The sequence below is a fragment of the Saccoglossus kowalevskii genome, chromosome 7, assembly GCF_978046115.1.
Source record: "Saccoglossus kowalevskii chromosome 7, keSacKowa6.1, whole genome shotgun sequence".
Classification (NCBI taxonomy): Eukaryota; Metazoa; Hemichordata; class Enteropneusta; family Harrimaniidae; genus Saccoglossus; species Saccoglossus kowalevskii.
The window spans coordinates 2,373,090-2,391,663 of record NC_140647.1 but is presented as its reverse complement, the minus strand read 5'-3'; the positions used below and the strand labels follow the sequence as shown (position 1 = coordinate 2,391,663).

General features: G+C 34.7%; 1 protein-coding gene across 1 annotated transcript in view; it reads left to right on the top strand.

Moving 5' to 3' along the window:
* Nucleotides 1-15,802: 15,802 nt before the first annotated feature.
* Nucleotides 15,803-18,574, top strand: part of LOC100370709 (bifunctional arginine demethylase and lysyl-hydroxylase JMJD6-like) — a 28,127-nt gene continuing 25,355 nt past the window's right edge. The window contains exon 1 of the mRNA XM_002734870.4: nucleotides 15,803-16,017. Within this exon, the coding sequence (XP_002734916.1) occupies nucleotides 15,963-16,017 (55 nt within the window). The 5' untranslated portion in view covers nucleotides 15,803-15,962. The remainder of the gene's footprint in view (nucleotides 16,018-18,574) is intronic.

The following is an 18,574-nucleotide window of genomic DNA, read 5'->3' as shown; positions in this document are numbered from 1 at the left end:
TCATTAAATTACCACTGAATTGAACAGTGGCTTGCGGGACACAACAACTATCCATGCCCGTCAATAATCCCTAAAAGGAAAAAAGTTGATGGAAGTAGAAATAAAGTTTTCTTCTGCTTAGTTAAAACAATCTTCTAGTGGAAAACGAATTCCTTGTAGCGAGCAGACCCCATAGTAGTGAAGATGAGCGTAGACATTAATTACCAAATCGTGCGTATCTTTAGGTTCGTGTTGTTTATGTACCTCAGAAAAGTTATTTCACGGTTATCGTGTAATATGCCTAATAATCACCCAACACGCCGCCGGGTACGGAGCATAATATACAGTTTCTAAGTCAGTTCATACATACTAGTAATATTCAAAATGTCAAAAGTCACGGAAGCCGTTGTTAAAGCTATGGCTTATACTTGCACAAAATACTCGTTTAGATGCAAGCACAACATATTGGGGCATTTTGAAAAGATCTGTTGATATACGTTTTAAATATACTTATATACATTTGATCTATTTATATCAAAACCGGGAAAACATCCAAGGCCCATTGGTAACTCGCCATCGTACATGTACATCCTACATAAATCGGTTTTGATGGGCAGTTATACTATACCTTTTATTATGATTGTTGGCATAGGAGTGAACAAGTTATATCGAAGTCCAAACCATCGAAAGTTCTAATCTTCTCCATAGACGTGTTTCCACGTCTCGGTTCGTATTTCTATTACATCCTTCTCATGCTCATACACATCTTCTGAACGATCCATGACTGGAACACTCACCTATAGTTACCATTGGTCTCTGTCACACGCAACGTAATATTACTGTAATTGGTATAGTACAGGTGTGATGGTTCAAATACCAAAATGGCAACAGTAACAGAAAGACTTCCCTGGCGGCGATGATAAAATACGAACACGAAGCCAACAGATGAGGTTTTAACTGGTACTGGTATTATTATAATCTGCACACATCAAGTACAATAATGCGGTAAAACTCCACTACTCCAATGACTAGATACTTAAACTGAAAGTCAAAAAACAGAAGTCTTTAAAGCTAGTGGTCACTTGTCTCAATAAGATTGATGGCTATACGAAGATAAGCTCGCAGTAATTTGCATTACAAATTCACGATTCAGTGTATACGAAAAAAATGTTTTCAGTAAATGAAATATTTCGGTGGTTTGATTGAGTTATAGGTAACCCGTGCATTTAGTATTGAACAAAACTCCACATGTCCCAAAACATATACCTAGCAAAAGTTACGATACCATGTATAGTATTGAAAAGTCATGGTTTACAAAGAGGGAAACATTAATAAAGAATATGTCATGAATGTATGATGTGTGTTAGATTAATTGTTTGTTATTGAACTTGATACTTGTTTAACTGTACGGTGATACATGGAGTTGTTGTGTGTTGTGTTCGCCGGTTTAATGTTATGCAAATTTAATTTCGTATATTGAGCTACTTTTTATTTTCATAGGGTATATTCAACCGCGTTTCTCTACAATGAAGTCAAGGATGAAACACAAAACATGGACAAACTAAGCCGTTGCACGCCACATCGTGTGACGATACGAATGCCTTAGTTCTTCATTTGGCAAGTTATAAAGGTGTAACCAATTACATTTACCCATTTTGAGCGTAATTGTTGCCATCACGATTTTCTGCTTATAAAACGCTTGTATACAGTACACATAAAACACATACCGTCAAAAGACTCATAGTAGGCACTTTGCACTACTATATGGACTTGACCTCTTTTGTCAACGCCGAATGACAGGAACAATATACTGTGTATATCGGATGTATTCACTCGAATAAAGATTCATAGTTCCCACCACCGCACTTTCGTCTTTTTAACAATTACATTTCAGTAGAAATATAACCTGTGTAACGTACAACTATTTTCCTAGTGTGTTTCATTAACATATTTTGTTATTGTTCACATGTTAACTTTAGCTTAATTCACCACAATTTGTAGGGTATCACGATTTTTAGGTAACCGATTCAAAGACCGACAGGATAATATTTTTTATACTACAAAGTTTGTGTCAGCAATCACATACACATTATTGTAGCTGCAAAGATGATGGATTTTCCTGTTTTTATCGATATATATAAATATATTGCCATCACTATATATATATATAATTAACAATTACAAGGAATATTCATATATAATCTCTAAACACTAAATATTTCAATCAAATATACATCAATTTTGCCAAACGGTCATGATGACCGTGATGAGTTTTTTCGTATATAACTCGGTTTCGTTACTGAATCCAAAATATAGGTCCGCCACTGATCACTTGCATGACACATCGCTTCAAAAGCTCGGTAAATTAAAGCTAAAATCGATAGTAGGTTCATAACTTCCTCCTGAATACTTTGATTGACATTTTCCTCACGATTTGTTTCTAAGGTAAATTATTCCACTTTATGAATAAAACATGCCTTGATACATTTCCCAAACAATTCATCTTTTCTGCCTTCAAAAATGCTCAAATGTATTGCCATAATAGAAAAAAAAGCGTTGGTAAACGTCTGGAAATTACAGAGGGAAGAGGGAACCAATAAACTTAAGCATTTTTATGTACATTTTTCAAATTGTCGAACTAGTTTTAATGAAACGTTTCCAGTCGTAATAGATCAAAATTCATTACCAGTTTCGCACTCAAAAGTGCACGATTTCGATTGTTAATCACGCCCTACTTCCTCGTGCTTTACGTCTCCAAAATGCTTGACCATTTCGCTTTTGGACTGCATATATTTGTTTAATAATGAATGACATTATGACCAGCAAGGATTGCGTTCATATTTTTATGTAATCCAGATGAAATGGAGAATTTAAATATTCATTCTTTAATATTAGGGGTCCAGAAAGCAACATTCAACACAAAACAACACAATTGAGTAACACCAATTGCACGTTAGGAACACGTTTTATTCAGAAGGAAGCAATTGCTCCTTTTGTTTAAGGGTGGCATTAAATAGTAGTGTATGTGAAATGTTTAAAGCCCTTCCGAATTTGAAGTCGTCGATAACAATGCGCTAGCTTGTCAACAGCCCATAGTTACCAACACCGACAGCCCTACTCTTGCACGACACCACAAGGCGGACACAATCGCTATTATTCTGCTTTGGCGCCAACGCCATAATTGCAAATAGTTACCAAATAATCCAATTTACGACAACAGTATATATCTATATAATGTTATAGGCTTGACTATGTTGTAACCTCGGACCACGTTGTAAAGTGAGTGAGAAGGAACCGTTATAACCCAAAGGTCGAATGGTTTATAGTACGCTTAATCATGTGACCTCTCGTTTCGATCGTACGTTCATTTGTGTTACACAAAATTGTTCTAACCATACCTTTATTACCAGATACTTTTTAGTATGCGGTAACGTTTTGTTACAACCCGTACAGTTTACTAATCGTAAACACGAATTCTCGTTTATCTGCCATTTCTATCGATTTACAGCTGAGTGGGTAAGCGATCAGGACTATATTGTTAAGGAAAAGATACAGCTCCAGTTCCAATATTACATAACAAAACAGTTTTTATATAGAATAACAACAGGGGTAGCAACTGATTATTTAAAAGCATATATATTGCACACAGTGTTCGTATGGTTTGGCTAATTATTGTATTTTATTATACATCTCGGAGTTTTAATAATAATTTACAATAATAATAATTCATAATACACTTGGGTTTTCAACCCAAACACAAAGCAAACAAATATATATTGGTTTCGAACCTTATGGCTAATTGTACGTGGCACATGTGTTGTTTGCAGGATAACGGATTTGTCAAAATGTCAAAAAAGCGAGTTTGTTGTGCATGCTCTAATTTCTGCAAATTCAATATGTTGGCATAATTAATGAGATTCCATGATTATATATTGTAAAATGATATAGTAGTTATGCCTCTTGTACAATGTCTTCAATATAACACTAGAGGCGTGGATATCTACAGTGCTCGGAATAATAGGTATACGTATTAATTAGGTCACATGACCATATATTGTAAAATGATATAGTAGTTATGCCTCTTGTACAATGTCTTCAATACAACACTAGAGGCGTGGATATATACAGTGCTTGGAATAATAGGTATACGTATTAATTAAGTCACATGACCATATTTGGTTACCAGATATATTAGTAATATCTTTTGTGTCACGTTTTCTTTTTAGCACTGATTGCAACAGTGATATTATATTTTTAGTCTCATATCTTCGTTATAGCTATTGTTACATGTCCCATTTGATGTATTAATCATATCTATTGTCCTATGGTGACACTGTGGCACTGGTTACATATTCCTATCTGTATCGGTGCTTGTAATATTAATAAGGTCACGTGATCATATGTGGTCATCTGATTTTTCAATCATGTCACTTGCACCTTTTTTCAATAAAACACTGGTTTTATATCCCTATCTATAACAGTGCTTGTTATATTACAAATATGAATATTAATGAGGTAGTAACATATTGAGATCATATGACTCCTCTAAAAACATCCATTCTCAGCATCACGATCAAATGACAAACCAATAGACTATTTGTTTTTCATAAATTAGAAAGAATTACTTGCACTATTATAGTTATACATTTTTTTAGGGTAGATACCATAAGTGAAACCTCACCAGGTATGAGTTAGATAATTGTTTACAACAATTGTCTACACACTGCGTTGTATTGAAATACACTTGCATAACATGAAGAGTAATAATTCTAATATTTTGAACTAAATGTGAAGGTACTGGTATATTTTAAAGCATGATTCCAAAACTGTAAGCCTAACAAAGCAACAGTCATGTCCCCCAATGGTTAAACCCAATCCATGGTAACAAGTGCTGTCAATTGAAATGTCCTTGAGGTATTAATGAGAAATGAATGCGACAGTACCATAGCAAACTGCATATTCATCTAAATTACTCAATTTATTTGCACAACTAACTGGCAACAGTTATCTCTGCTCCACACAGCAAGTAAACTTTTGAACTGATTGTCTTTTGGCCCACATATGCCCACCAGGCCCACGTATGCCCACGTATGCCCACGTATGCCCACCAGGCACAGAATCAGCTACCCTTATTGCGTGGATAAACATAGGTGAGCCTGGTTCACATTTGTTCTTAGCCCTCGAGTAGCCAAGTCAGTCTGAAGGACTGAAAACACAGCAGTAAAAGAAAGATATTCCAACTAATCTCCTTCCTGATTTCGAGCTCACTAAAAATGGTGACCAATCAGAAAGCAGTGTGGCATACTGCAGCTCAGAGGATGCTTTTTGAACAACACCAATGACAATGGCTATGATGTGAAAAACAATGTCGGTGGTACAAAACTACTTGTATGAGCCCCTCGAGTAGTAGTAGAAAGTATCCTTGTATCTACCCAACATTGATAGACAAATATGGTGTTCATAGCAAGTCTCGCTGTGGATGAAATGGCCGGAGCGAATTTTCTCTGTCCAAAACAGGGGCAATGGGCCTGTGATTGATTTCTTCTCCTGACAGTTTTATTACTGGTAAAAGTATCAGAAACCCAAAATGCAATGTGCTGAACGTTGGTGATATCAGGTACGTCTACTGCCAGCTGTCCAATAGAATACCAGTATGAGTTACATGCAATTCGCATTTACGTTTATTAACACATGATTCATGGGACTGTCGTTAAATAGTCGGTGTTTCCTTGTCTACAGCAGAATCCTACTTAGTAGAGTTACGAGACTTACTGCTCACCTAACCTCTTTTTTGGCGTCTTAGCCTTACTCTTAGAAAGTCATTTCATATGGGACATTGCGGGTGGCTTAATCAGTACAAGATACAATGCTCCCAAGCACCTGTCTCCAACACACGCTGCTTCATTGTGGCTGTGAAAATCGGATGTACTGAGAATGGCAAAGCAATTACAAACCCATGTCAGGTTTTCACTATATCATGAAATAGATGTGATGGATTATGCCAAAATGTGCCTAGGGACTAGCTAGCATAGAAATAATTGCCTTGACAGCACAAACACCTACTGCTGCAGCTTTATTCTAATCACCCTTATCATGTGTCTTGCCGAGCAGAAAAACTAATACTGAGTCAAACAAGTCACTCGGAAATACAGCTGGTTCCCCCATTGCAGACAATTCTGATTGGAATAACATCTTTAACTGTTCGTTCTATGTTTTATTCACTTCTTTTCTAAAACATCCTTGGTTTCGTAAACACGTAACGTGCTTTAAATAACCCACGGTACGTAATCTCTCCTTTCATTTATTTGTATAATGAACATTCTTACCCGTCGTTTGACCTCTAGAAATCCATGTGTGTAATTGAGATGTGGGCTTATGGCTTTACTGTCACCAATACCATTGTTTGTGTAAAGTAGAATACAATTTTAATGATGTTTTTATAGCATATACAAGTATATTATATAGGATTTATTCCTAAGGAGGAATCTAGAGATACCAGTGTAGGTATGGGGGATATCAGACCAACACGTCCTTGAGGTACAAATAAACTTTTAACCTACGTAGAGTAGGTTCTAAGTCCATTCATTCGTCGCATGGCAACAACACTTTATTGACGCATGATACATGTACGTATTGATTAATTTTTATAATCTTACACAGTGATGACTGTTAAAAATAGGATTGCACAATGCACATTCTCTTCTTTGCATTGCAGCAGGCGATTTGTGATTTCATGTTACACTGTACCGTTAGCCATGCTCACTCATGCCACTTGGTATCTAACCTGTTTTAAATAAATGTACATTTAAATGTATTTAAATATTTATTCTTCAAATATTTTATTTTTAATATATTATTTATTTGCTGGTACTCATAAAGTACCGGAAATCGTCAACAAAATATTAAAAACAAAATAAAAGTGAAATGAATGAATTCCAAATTATTTTATCCAGATTGCTGTATTTACATCTTTATAAACAAACTCACGTACATCGGAATAATCAAGCAAAAACATATCTAAAATATATGAGTGGGTGATTTGTATAGTTACTTTGATGAAAAATAATAACGTTACAATAACATTTATAATACTAAAGTTCTCATCTGGGAATTTTCATACGTTTACGTATGTTCCCCAGCTGCGTCAGTATATAGACTTTGCAAACCAATCTCATGAGTAAATGTTTTCAACATAATACACAAACTTCTTAGATTTTGCACCACACATACAATGATTTTGTCATTTATTAGAGGGAGTATGTTTCTTTGATCAGTGTGGACATAACTGGACATGAAAAGGTTCTTTTGCATTAATCAAATATACAGAAAAGTACAAACATACCAGAAAATCGAGGATCCGGGACTCTTTTATTTATATATATTGTGATTTATTTATATATTGTGATTTTCTTGGTTTCCATAACAAGTGTATAAATATTACGACATGTCATACGGTGAGCATTAATTTAAGAACAAGATAAATGTGTGTATGTTGAGTCATAAATTAGTCTTATGTAGGCATCGTGTCGTTGCGTTGTGTATGTTTAAGGAAGACATTTTAATAACTTGGTGATAATATTCTTTAAAATTTACAAATAATGTATTTATATGCAAATTCGAATTTCATTCCTCTATCTGTATATATATGTCTGACGGTATACATTTTATAGATATGTATATACATTGTCGGTCATCTGAACAGCTACAGTCGTTGGCATAGCAACAAGTAGAGACATCTGAGATAAATATTGCTATTGAATCGGTGTCATCATGAATGCGCCCTGGTTTGTGGTGGGTTGATTTTGTGGAGGTTCTCTCGGAATGGAAGCAGGAGCGGGTTGTACCTTATTTTTTGATGGTCTTGGGTTTTGTAACATTGCCTGTAACATAAACGAGTAAGAGTAATTAATGATTAATTTGATTAAAATGTATCCGCTGGATGGAAGAAAAAAAAAGATGGTCATTAATCGAACAGCCTCCCCAATCTGATTGCTATTATTATTATCTAACAACAATCTGATGAACCCTAAGTATTTAGACCCTAAGTAAGTATTTCCGCCTCGAGTTTGACAAATGGATAGATATCTTTTTGAGCATTTATTTATGATTTTGTTTCTCCTTTAAGGTGAAATCATAGATGTGCGTATATGTGCGGGTGTTATCTTCTTTGAATAATGTGTTCCACCTCAGACTTTAAGACATTGTGAATTTTTACCTGTTCCTGTTCATCTTGACAACATGCACATGCTAAGCACGGAACACACATGGCGTTTAGAAACAGATACAGCGACAACGCGGCGTTCACGGAATATATAATAAAACATTCAGTTAGTGTTTCGCCGAATAGACCATAGGCACTCATTGCCATCAAAACACAACACCCAGCACTGGCTAACAACAATATCGTGGAGAAGATAATGAAGATCTGTAAGAGACAATATGTCATGTATATTTCAAAAATATGATAATAAATTAACATGCGTGTTACATGCGTGTTATAATTGCATAACTAACCTGAGTATTTAATTTTAATTGGTGATAATTGACTGAGGATATCAAGCAGATGTGTGCCATCAACGGCAAATTGAGTTTGCGAATAAATAAATAACTTAAAAATTATGCATATTAGATTGTACTTTAAAGTGTATCTTAATGGCATATGAATAATTGAAATTTCAACGAAAAGCAAAAATGAATAGGGAGCAACATCATGAAATTCACAAGCGTACCCAAAATGCTTGTCAATTCAAACAGACAATTCATTCAAGACATAGAACCCATGGAGTAAGATTCTGTGCCACAGAATTAACAACATGGAAACCTTCAATGTTATATTGATTAACAAATTCAGACAGGAAGGTAAAACAACAATAACAAAAACAATAAATTACCGCTGAATTGACCGGTGGCTTGCGGGACGCAACGGCTCCAACCATGCCCGTCAGTAATCCCTAAACGGAAAAGGAACATGGTTAATGGAAGTGAAAATAAAATTGCATCCAGATAGTCAAGCACCTAGTAGAAAGGGCGAACTTCTTTAAGTGAGAAAAAGCTTATCGGTTACTGTATCAAGTACCTAACTTTGCACCTACAATTTTGGTAAGCTTTCAGGATACTTCAAATATCAACCTGCCATATACTGAGGCAAATGGCCTCGAGACAAAGTTTTTGGGCGACTCCTACGTTATATATTGGTCTATCAAGTTGTGTTCAATTTACTAGTGTCTGGAGAAGATAAAGGATTATATCAGTATATTATATCAAAATGGCGTAATTTGATGACAATTCGCAATTAGTGATACTCACCCAGCCGGCCGTCCAGTACGGCGCGTAATATACAGTTCCCAGCTTAGACCATGCATACAGGTCACATTCAAAAATTCCAAAAGCCATAGCAGCCGCTGTTAAAGCTATGGCTCCGGCGAGAATGCTTATACTGGCACAAAATACTCGTTTAGATGCAAAAGCCATCCTGGATTTTCTGAAATATAGAACACAGTATATTGAGACATTTTAGAAAGATCCGTAGATGAAAGTTTTGAATATATAAATGTTAATATATAAAGTATCGATCTTGACGACCCCGGGCAGACCCAGATGAGTTTCAATAGAACCGTAATACATCAATCATATCAAAGTTATTCTATTAATAATTAATTTTCATATATACTGTGGCGTGGAATAAAAGACGTTCACAGCGTGTGTCGCTTGTCGATCTGAATATAGTTCTGGTCAGAGATTTGCTATTTCTAAACGACAAAACAGTTAAGTTAAACACAGATATATCTACGTCATCGTGGCGTCATAGAAGCGCTTTATCGCTGGAGAGTGGAACAAATTGGAAAAATCAAAATGTTGTGGAACAATACATGAAATTATTCATGTATCTGTGCTGTAGCACATATATATCTAATTGTGTGTGTTATGTGTTGCTATCGGTGTTGCAGTGTGTCTTTGTGTATTCACTTGTCACGTGCTATTATTTTGGGCATTACGTCGTCAAAATAAATATGGATTAATTAATCATCATATAAATACCATTAAAAATATTCAGCAAACGAGAGCTGTGTTTTGTAAAATATTGTCGAGCGTTAAACGTTGAACATGTTGAAAAATTGAATGGTTTCGCTGCTACGTCACGACGTCGGTGGAACGATTTGGGGATAAAATGTAAAAAAAAAAAAAAAAAAAAAAAAAAAAACGCCTGTTTGAGCACTTTTATAGCAATTCATCAAGCTCCTTGGTTGCCACGAAGACCACCTGGCAATCTAAATATTTAAAGATCTTACGTTTGTTTAAGGCGGCAATGAGTATTTACCATAATACTCTGTAATGTCTCTGGGTGTACGTGTTTCTTGAGTGTGGCTTTGAATCGTGTTTTTTTCTTTAATTAATTCTGAAACTTGTATTACGTATTTTCTATGAGCAACATTATTACTTTGTCGCACGGTCATTGTAAAATGATTTCGCATTATTCAAACAGAAAACAAATCTGCCGACTACACTGCGTTCAAGTACAGTACACCTTTTAAAGCTAGACTAACATCTTTTTCTTTAAGCAGGAAATGTTTTGTTTATTTCAACTGTGTTTCTCAGCAACGACACCAAAGCCGAAACTCTAAGACTTCTTGAATGAGGAAAGCCCTAAACCGGTCGGAACAAGTACCATATTGTTGGAGATTCACAAAAAAGTCTATTACACGCGCATTCGTTTGTTTGGCGGAAAGAGTGGACATATGATTTATGTTGTTGTTTGTTTGAATAACTTGAAATACAAAAACAACCTGCGTAATATAAAATAACTGACATTTTATTTTACTAACGTGCTTTCATTAACATATCTTTTTCCATTGATCCCGTGCCGAGTTTATTTTAATTATCACAATTTACACGATGTCATTGATTTTAAGTGAACAGATTCAAAATCAAGGTTGAAATGCAAAGATTTTCTTTTACACATTATAATTCCTATAAAAATGTTGACCCTGTGTGACAAGTACAGAGAAAATATATCGTGATTATTCTCAAATTATATTTAACTGGATAATATACGTAACTGTACTTAAGAAGATGTTCTTTAAACCCACAACGATAGTGTCATGAACACATAGGCGTATGGTACCCCCCACCACCACCACAATGTTCGCCCTTACGCGTGGAAAATCTGTTATTAAAATTCCAAAATTCACTAATATTGCAAATTTGGTTGAACGCGATATTGTGAAACGTTTCAGGACAACTGCGTGACACGTCAAGCTAGAATTCTAGCGTGGTAGAATCATCTTCAGTGTCGCCGACGTAGTGGAATATATAAAGAAGAGCAAGATGTTGACTTCTAGAAGACATTCAACACAAAATGTATATTCTTTTGCGAAAATACGGGGAGGGCAGCTTTTTTCGAATTCATGGCCTAAGTTAGTTTAGTTAAAAAATTAAGTATTTTTACATCGAGTTTACATCGCTACACAACGGTTATTGAATAGGGATTTCACTAAAGAAACTGCAAAATTAGTAACAACTAAATACTGACTGTGGTAGGTCGGCGTTGCCGGGTTGTATTTTCATATTTATTTCTAGACTTGCATTGATATCTCGGCGAAAGCAGTTGAAATCCCCCCATGTAAAATGCGAATGTATTGAGTATCCGTCTCCAAGCTCATTTAGCTATAAGTCAAGTTATCACATATTAGTATTTTTGAGAAAAATTAATTAGATTACTGTGCGGATAGATTGTCAGAAAATGTATTTACATGTTTCCGTGTCTGTATTTTATTTAATAGTATCACAATTAGCCAAATATGATGCGTCATGCATGCACTGTTGTGGTAGCGGTTGGTTGGGTGACTGGTCTGACTATGTTACAATATCACGATTACGTGTTTATACACACGTACTCATATCTATATAAATAAATACAATAATATATCTAGTAGTTTATCTCGTTATATAATTGCAAAATGCTATTAATAGACCTGTAGTGCGTACAAACGTTTTTGCATACCTATTATTCAAAAACAAATAGGCGTTTAAGTTGAATGTGGTTGAATTTGGTCATGTAGAGCACTTGTCTGGTTCCGTTTAGTTCAATGTAAATGTCACATACCATGATTATTATATTATAACTACGTAATATATGTATACAATGATTGAAATTTCACATTTTAGTCTTCTGATAAAGATATATTTCGCATAACTTACCTATCACTTCGACTTTCTTGATCGAATATGAACGTCTCTGCACGTCTGTGTTGATGCGTCCTGGTAGGAAGAAAGATTCGTTGTGAAGTGAATGTGTACCAGTGTTGTAACTTTTAGTTCTATGGTAACTTGAAGTGTAATATATTGATTTATTGGAATAATGGGAGGGGTTTATAGAGTAAGTGATTTAACTTCACTTTTCCTATTTCATTCACGATAAACTATTTCACGAAAGATTCGTATTTCTACCCAATATCCCAAATATTCCGGTCTAAAAATAGAATAGATTTTTTTAGTCCAAGCGGCAGACCTCTAAATAAATGTTATTTTTAGTCGTGTGTAGGATGAGTTGTTTCGTTGGTAACTGTGTTTTTCACTGCGTTCAAATGCTAGATACGATATTAATAACTTACGTGGCACAAATGATCCAATTGTTCGTTGAATTAAAGTCATTTATTTTATTTTTTTATTCTCTTTAGGAACCCCTTTCCAACGTATTTTCCAACCCTGAATACTGTGAATATTTTCTCCTAGTTTATTTCTAAGGAAAATTCATTCATTGTGTGAATACATATCTTCCATCAAAGCCAATACTCTTAATTAATTTCAAAATCTTACATGTCTTCAAGTTATTGCTAAAAGAAAATTCTCTTTTTAAAAAAAAAATATTTCCCTACCCTAAAAATAATAGAAAATCCGTAACCGTGCCTAAACTTTGACAATGTGTCCCTGTCCTCAAGAAAAAATAGTTTGTTATTGCATCTGGTAAGCTGTCAGGATCTTCGCTGCTAGTTAATCAATATAGGCGGCTGCGCTGTCATGTTATTATCATTGCATTTATTTTCTTATGCAAAGTATTATACTGCCTGAGGTCGATATCAAGAAATACCCCCTCTTCCACACACACACACACACACACACACACAACGCCCCACCCCAACGCCATATGTCCTGGCATTGACCTCAGTGACAGTTGTGAGAAATAAAAGATTGTCGAAATTTTTACGAAATAAGGGTGGCCCTAATATTTCCATGTAATTCAGATGAAAGATGTAAATTTTAAACATGATTTACTATACGAGTTGCAGAAAGTATCATTTGGGTTTTACCCAATCAACGACAGTGACCTGAAATGGACAATTCACACCTGTTTCACACTGAGATGTATGTGTCACTTCTCTGTAGTCCAGCCATTTGAGTACGGGCGTTTATATGATTTTCATAACCAGGTGTCTTTTGATTGAGTGAGTGAGTGTGTGAGATTGTGGCCCACAATACAACAGATCTACAATTCACAATTACCAACAGCCACAGCCTGGCCCACCAGTTAGTTCCTCACAAAATAAATACCCCCCTTGTTGTATGACAACACAAGGCAGGCGCAATCGCTATTATTTTGCGTTGTCAAGAATTGGCGTCAACGTCATATTTGTAAATAGTTACCACACAAAGTAATTTAAGACAACAGTATAAACTTATTAATATATCATATACTTGACTGTGTTGTAATCTCGAATCACGTTTAGTAACCTGTGTTGCAGCTACACTATTTGTTCACGAGTATTCAGTATAAAACAAATACTAAAAATATAAAATAAAATGATGGTGGACTTTGAGTCGATAAAGTTTGAATTATACAAACTTAAACTTAGACCGGGGTCGGGTGTGTCGCTCGTTCTGGTGTGTCACTGGCTTAAATCTAAATACCACACACAATGGCCTTACTAAGGATCTGACTTAACTTCTTACACGTCGCGAGTCAGTGTGTCATATGGATTAATAATTTGATATATCACTTACCTAATGATCGGATTTCTCTGGCGAATAATAAATTCTTCGGTTTAACTCAGTAAGTCTGAGCGTGTTGGTGAAATTATAACTGACGGTTAAGTGACTATGGGAGGGCCTTTGTAACTTGAAGTGTCGTATATTGATTTATTGAAATATAAGGGGTATGTGCAGTGCGTCGTCGGGTTGCGTAGTTTGCATGTTGTCGCTCTTGTTAAAATAGTTATAGAGTCGTCTTCAAGGATGCCCCTAGTTTAGTAGTCCAAAACAATCTTAATACTATAGTATTCCCCATCCTATGCGGGATCGACTGTTCGAAAACGTGGTTATATTTATAATCACGTTATTGTTACAATCATCATTGGATAGAGGCATGGGGTAATGCGTGATGATAATAGCATTAATCATAATAAAGTGTTTGTGGTCATATTAATATTAAATTTGAATTGAGGGTTATCACGAAAACAGCGCAAAGTATCACAATACAGTGAAACTTCCGTCGAAGTTACCATATTACCTCTATTTCCTGAACAAAAAAGTATATTAAAAAGTCTGAAAATAACATAAGTAAATATACCAGTCCAATAAGTCTCGCCCTCTTGCAATGAAGTGATCCAATCTAGATACTTTTAAACTTTATTTTTCATCATTATTCTTGACAGTGTCGTTATTTACTTTTTTTTTTTTATAATTTCCGTAATGTTATAAATACAATGTATTAAATTATTATTTGGTGAATAAACGTATTTTTATGTGAACGATGCTGCTTATACTCAATAGGTTGTGTTGACGTCTCAGAAACTATTTTCATTTTTAGCGGGCGGACAGTTGTGTTGCAAAGCCATAATACAACGTATTGTGTTTTTAGTTTTTGTCGTAGATGACGCTATAGTTAGCACTGTCACCTCTCCCTTCTCAATATCGTTGAGCTCTACCTCGATTGTTTGAAGCTGATTGAAGGAGCTGAGAAGATGTGGGCGTCGACGACATTTTATTGTGCGTACGTCATATATTGTTAGCCTAATGTAACAATGAGTATTGTATATTCAATTAATTATAATGCATTAAGTACTTTTTACATAAACACAACACAAATTTACAAGACAGCTAAATTATTTGTGTTTATTCAATTTCGTTTTTCACACCAGCTGTGTTGCGTTCAATACTTGTTACGGGGTGTTTAATCATCATAATTATAATCCCGCGAAAATAAATCACCGTAACGAAGTATGAATTCTCAACAGCCTGGCTCAGTTATAAGTTATTCACCAACACGTATACACGAACCAAGTAATCATAGCTTTATTACCAAGAATATTATATATCGTTCATTGATATATAATTTCTAAAATATGTATATATATTTGTAGTCAAATAAAAGTCAGCAAGAGCTGTCGGAATACTGAATTGTGCAATTTTGAAGAAAATAAATTTCGCTATTATAAGGAATGGTTATTAATGTTTCCACGGACGATATAGGATTTTTTATTACTTTTTTGAAAAATCAAGAAAAAAGTGAAAATTTCCCTTCTCGCTACCTTAAGGTGAGACGTATAATGTTGAAATGTGAACGATGCGTTGATTTCACAATTTGTTAGGATTTCCAGTCTTCAGATCATAGTGCAGTGCAGTATCAAAGCTCTGTATTTAGTTATCAATAATATATTGAAGGTATGACTCAATAAAGAGTCTGAAATAGAATGTTTTATTGACAAACTACACTAAGTCAATTATGGAAAAAATACAACCATATCCCGTAAACTACAACAGGGAAATAATAAAGCGCCCTCTTGTGTTCACAATATCAAAACAACAAAGGAGTTGTGAAATTACAACAAACAGACCGAGATTTTATTTCTTTCTCAAAGTGTGAATTTGTCACGTTTCCTTCTTTTCGTAATTAAGTCGACTAGGTACGAGATTTAACAACAACAAAACTAATTAATCCAATTTGGTTACAATCTAAGACGACCAGAGGTTTGCTGTGAATCCACAGGATGGATCGTCGAACTCGTAAGAGAGTGAGAGAAGCGAAAAAGGCTGCCCGTCCAGGTAGGCAACTCTGACGAATTTTGTCAATTGACTATAATCAGAACTGTTATTGACTGTGAAAACATTTCCTGGGATGTTCTCATGATCCGCACACCAGCTTAAATGCACTTACGGGTTATGTTTTATTCATGGGCGATACTTTATTGGGATGGACAATCAGTGTCTATGAATTGTCAACAAAAAATACAATCACCAAAATGTAACAAAGTCATAGTATTATGTTTTCATTGCAAACCCGTTATTGTCGACGCTCTTACTGGATCGATACGGCCTTGGTCGGATACAATACTACTAGACTGCAAATAGGATAATTATTATTTTTTAATCAATTATATATAGATTGTTTAAAATGGAGTTTTCTGATAGGTTCAGGCATTTTACATAGTATAGAAAAATGGGACTGTATAATCTACATTCAAAGAGGTACATGCATATGAACGCTATACCCATCAATCTGATTAAAGTTGTTTTAAACATATAATTGTTTGACCTTATGTAAATGATTCTAACTACATACATAAAACCATAAACAAAATAGTAGAAATTGTAAATTAAAAAATTACACAAAATATAAAATGAATTAAAACTTAAAATTATTTCCCATACAGGTTTTTAAATGGTGTGACAGTGAACATGTACTATACATGTATTTCAGACAACCATATTCATTTCACATATGTTATTAAAAAAAAAAAGTAAAGATAGTCTATATGTACATGTAATTATTTAGTATTCCATAGTATTTTGTATTGCTGATATTAAATTCTGATAGAAAATTATACAGTTATATTACCATCCAGTATTATTATTTTGTTAAAAAAAGATCAGTTTGAAACTTTGCTGCTTACCTGTAGATATTCTAGTTGACCAGTAATTTGTAATAGTTGTTAAGAATAAAAATCAATGAAAATTGTTAGTAAACTGCATTTTCATGCGGAAAACAAAATAGACAATCGGGTATTTTTTTTAATTTTGACACCTGTATATAAAAATATGTGCCATGAAAATAATTTATTTCATATGCAAATTACACCATTGGAAAAATGTGCAATAATTTGCTTTTATATCCCAGTGAATTATAAAATGTTTTTATTTGTGAAAATTGTGAAGTATACATACATGTATGCCCAAGGTGTGTTCAATGTTTATGTATATCACATGTAGTTATATTGATAAAGACATGAAATTATGGCTGACAAAAATTAACATCACATTTAAATCTATTAATCTTTATCAGTAATGGAAAAAAATATATTCTACACTTTTCCTTTCCAATAACCAAAAAAGAGGGTGGTTGTATTGTCAGATATTGGTATTATGTTGTGCAAAAAGAGTACTCGTATATCAATCTGAATTGCGAATGTTTGTGTAGAAACAATTAAAAGAATAACTGAAATACATGTATATGAATGACCATTAAGACAAGTCTCATGTATGATAAGGACATCATAAACTGGATTACTACCCTTGCTGCTCCAGTCTTACTGCTTATGCACTCTGGTAAACTTGGGAGTTACCACCTCATAAACCTACGTTAACTTGATTGATTGAACAGCCTGCATATTCCTGTCATTTGCAATTATGTTATTAGTGCTAATTTAATTATTAACCCTGAATGAATGGATGAATTAACTATTAAAGTATACATGTATCTGTTTTGTTAATTCACAGATGTCCTATAATTTCACTAGTCACTAGTTTACAATACATGTTGTGTTTACATGTACATGTAGAGCCAGCTTAATTTTCATACTTTAATCTCAGATTTCTTTACTTCAATACCCAAATTAAACACCAGAATACATTGTACATGTATGTGTACTATTAAAGTTTTTCACATGTAGCTGCAATAATAAAGCATGTTTTCTCTATTTATTTGTGTGAATCAGTTACATCACCAAGCCATGCATTGATATCACCACTTTCTCTGACATCACCATGTTGCTCAGTTACATCACCAAGCCATGCATTGATATCACCACTTTCTCTGACATCACCATGTTGCTCAGTGACATCACCAAGCCATGCATTGATATCACCAATTTTCTCTGACATCACCATGTTGCTCAGTGACATCACCAAGCCATGCATTGATATCACCAACTTTCTCTGACATCACTATGTTGCTCAGTGACATCAACAAGTTATGCAGTGATATCACCAACTTTCTCTGACATCACCATGTTGCTCAGTGACATCACCAAGCCATGCATTGATATCACCAATTTTCTCTGACATCACAATGTTGCTCAGTGACATCACCAAGCCATGCATTGATATCACCAACTTTCTATGACATCACCATGTTGCTCAGTGACATCAACAAGTTATGCAGTGATATCACCAACTTTCTCTGACATCACCATGTTGCTCAGTGACATCAACAAGTTATGCAGTGATATCACCAACTTTCTCTGACATCACCATGTTGCTCAGTGACATCAACAAGCCATTCATTGATATCACCAACTTTCTCTGACATCACCATGTTGCTCAGTGACATCACCAAGCCACGCATTGATATCACCAACTTTCTGACATCACCATGTTGCTCAGT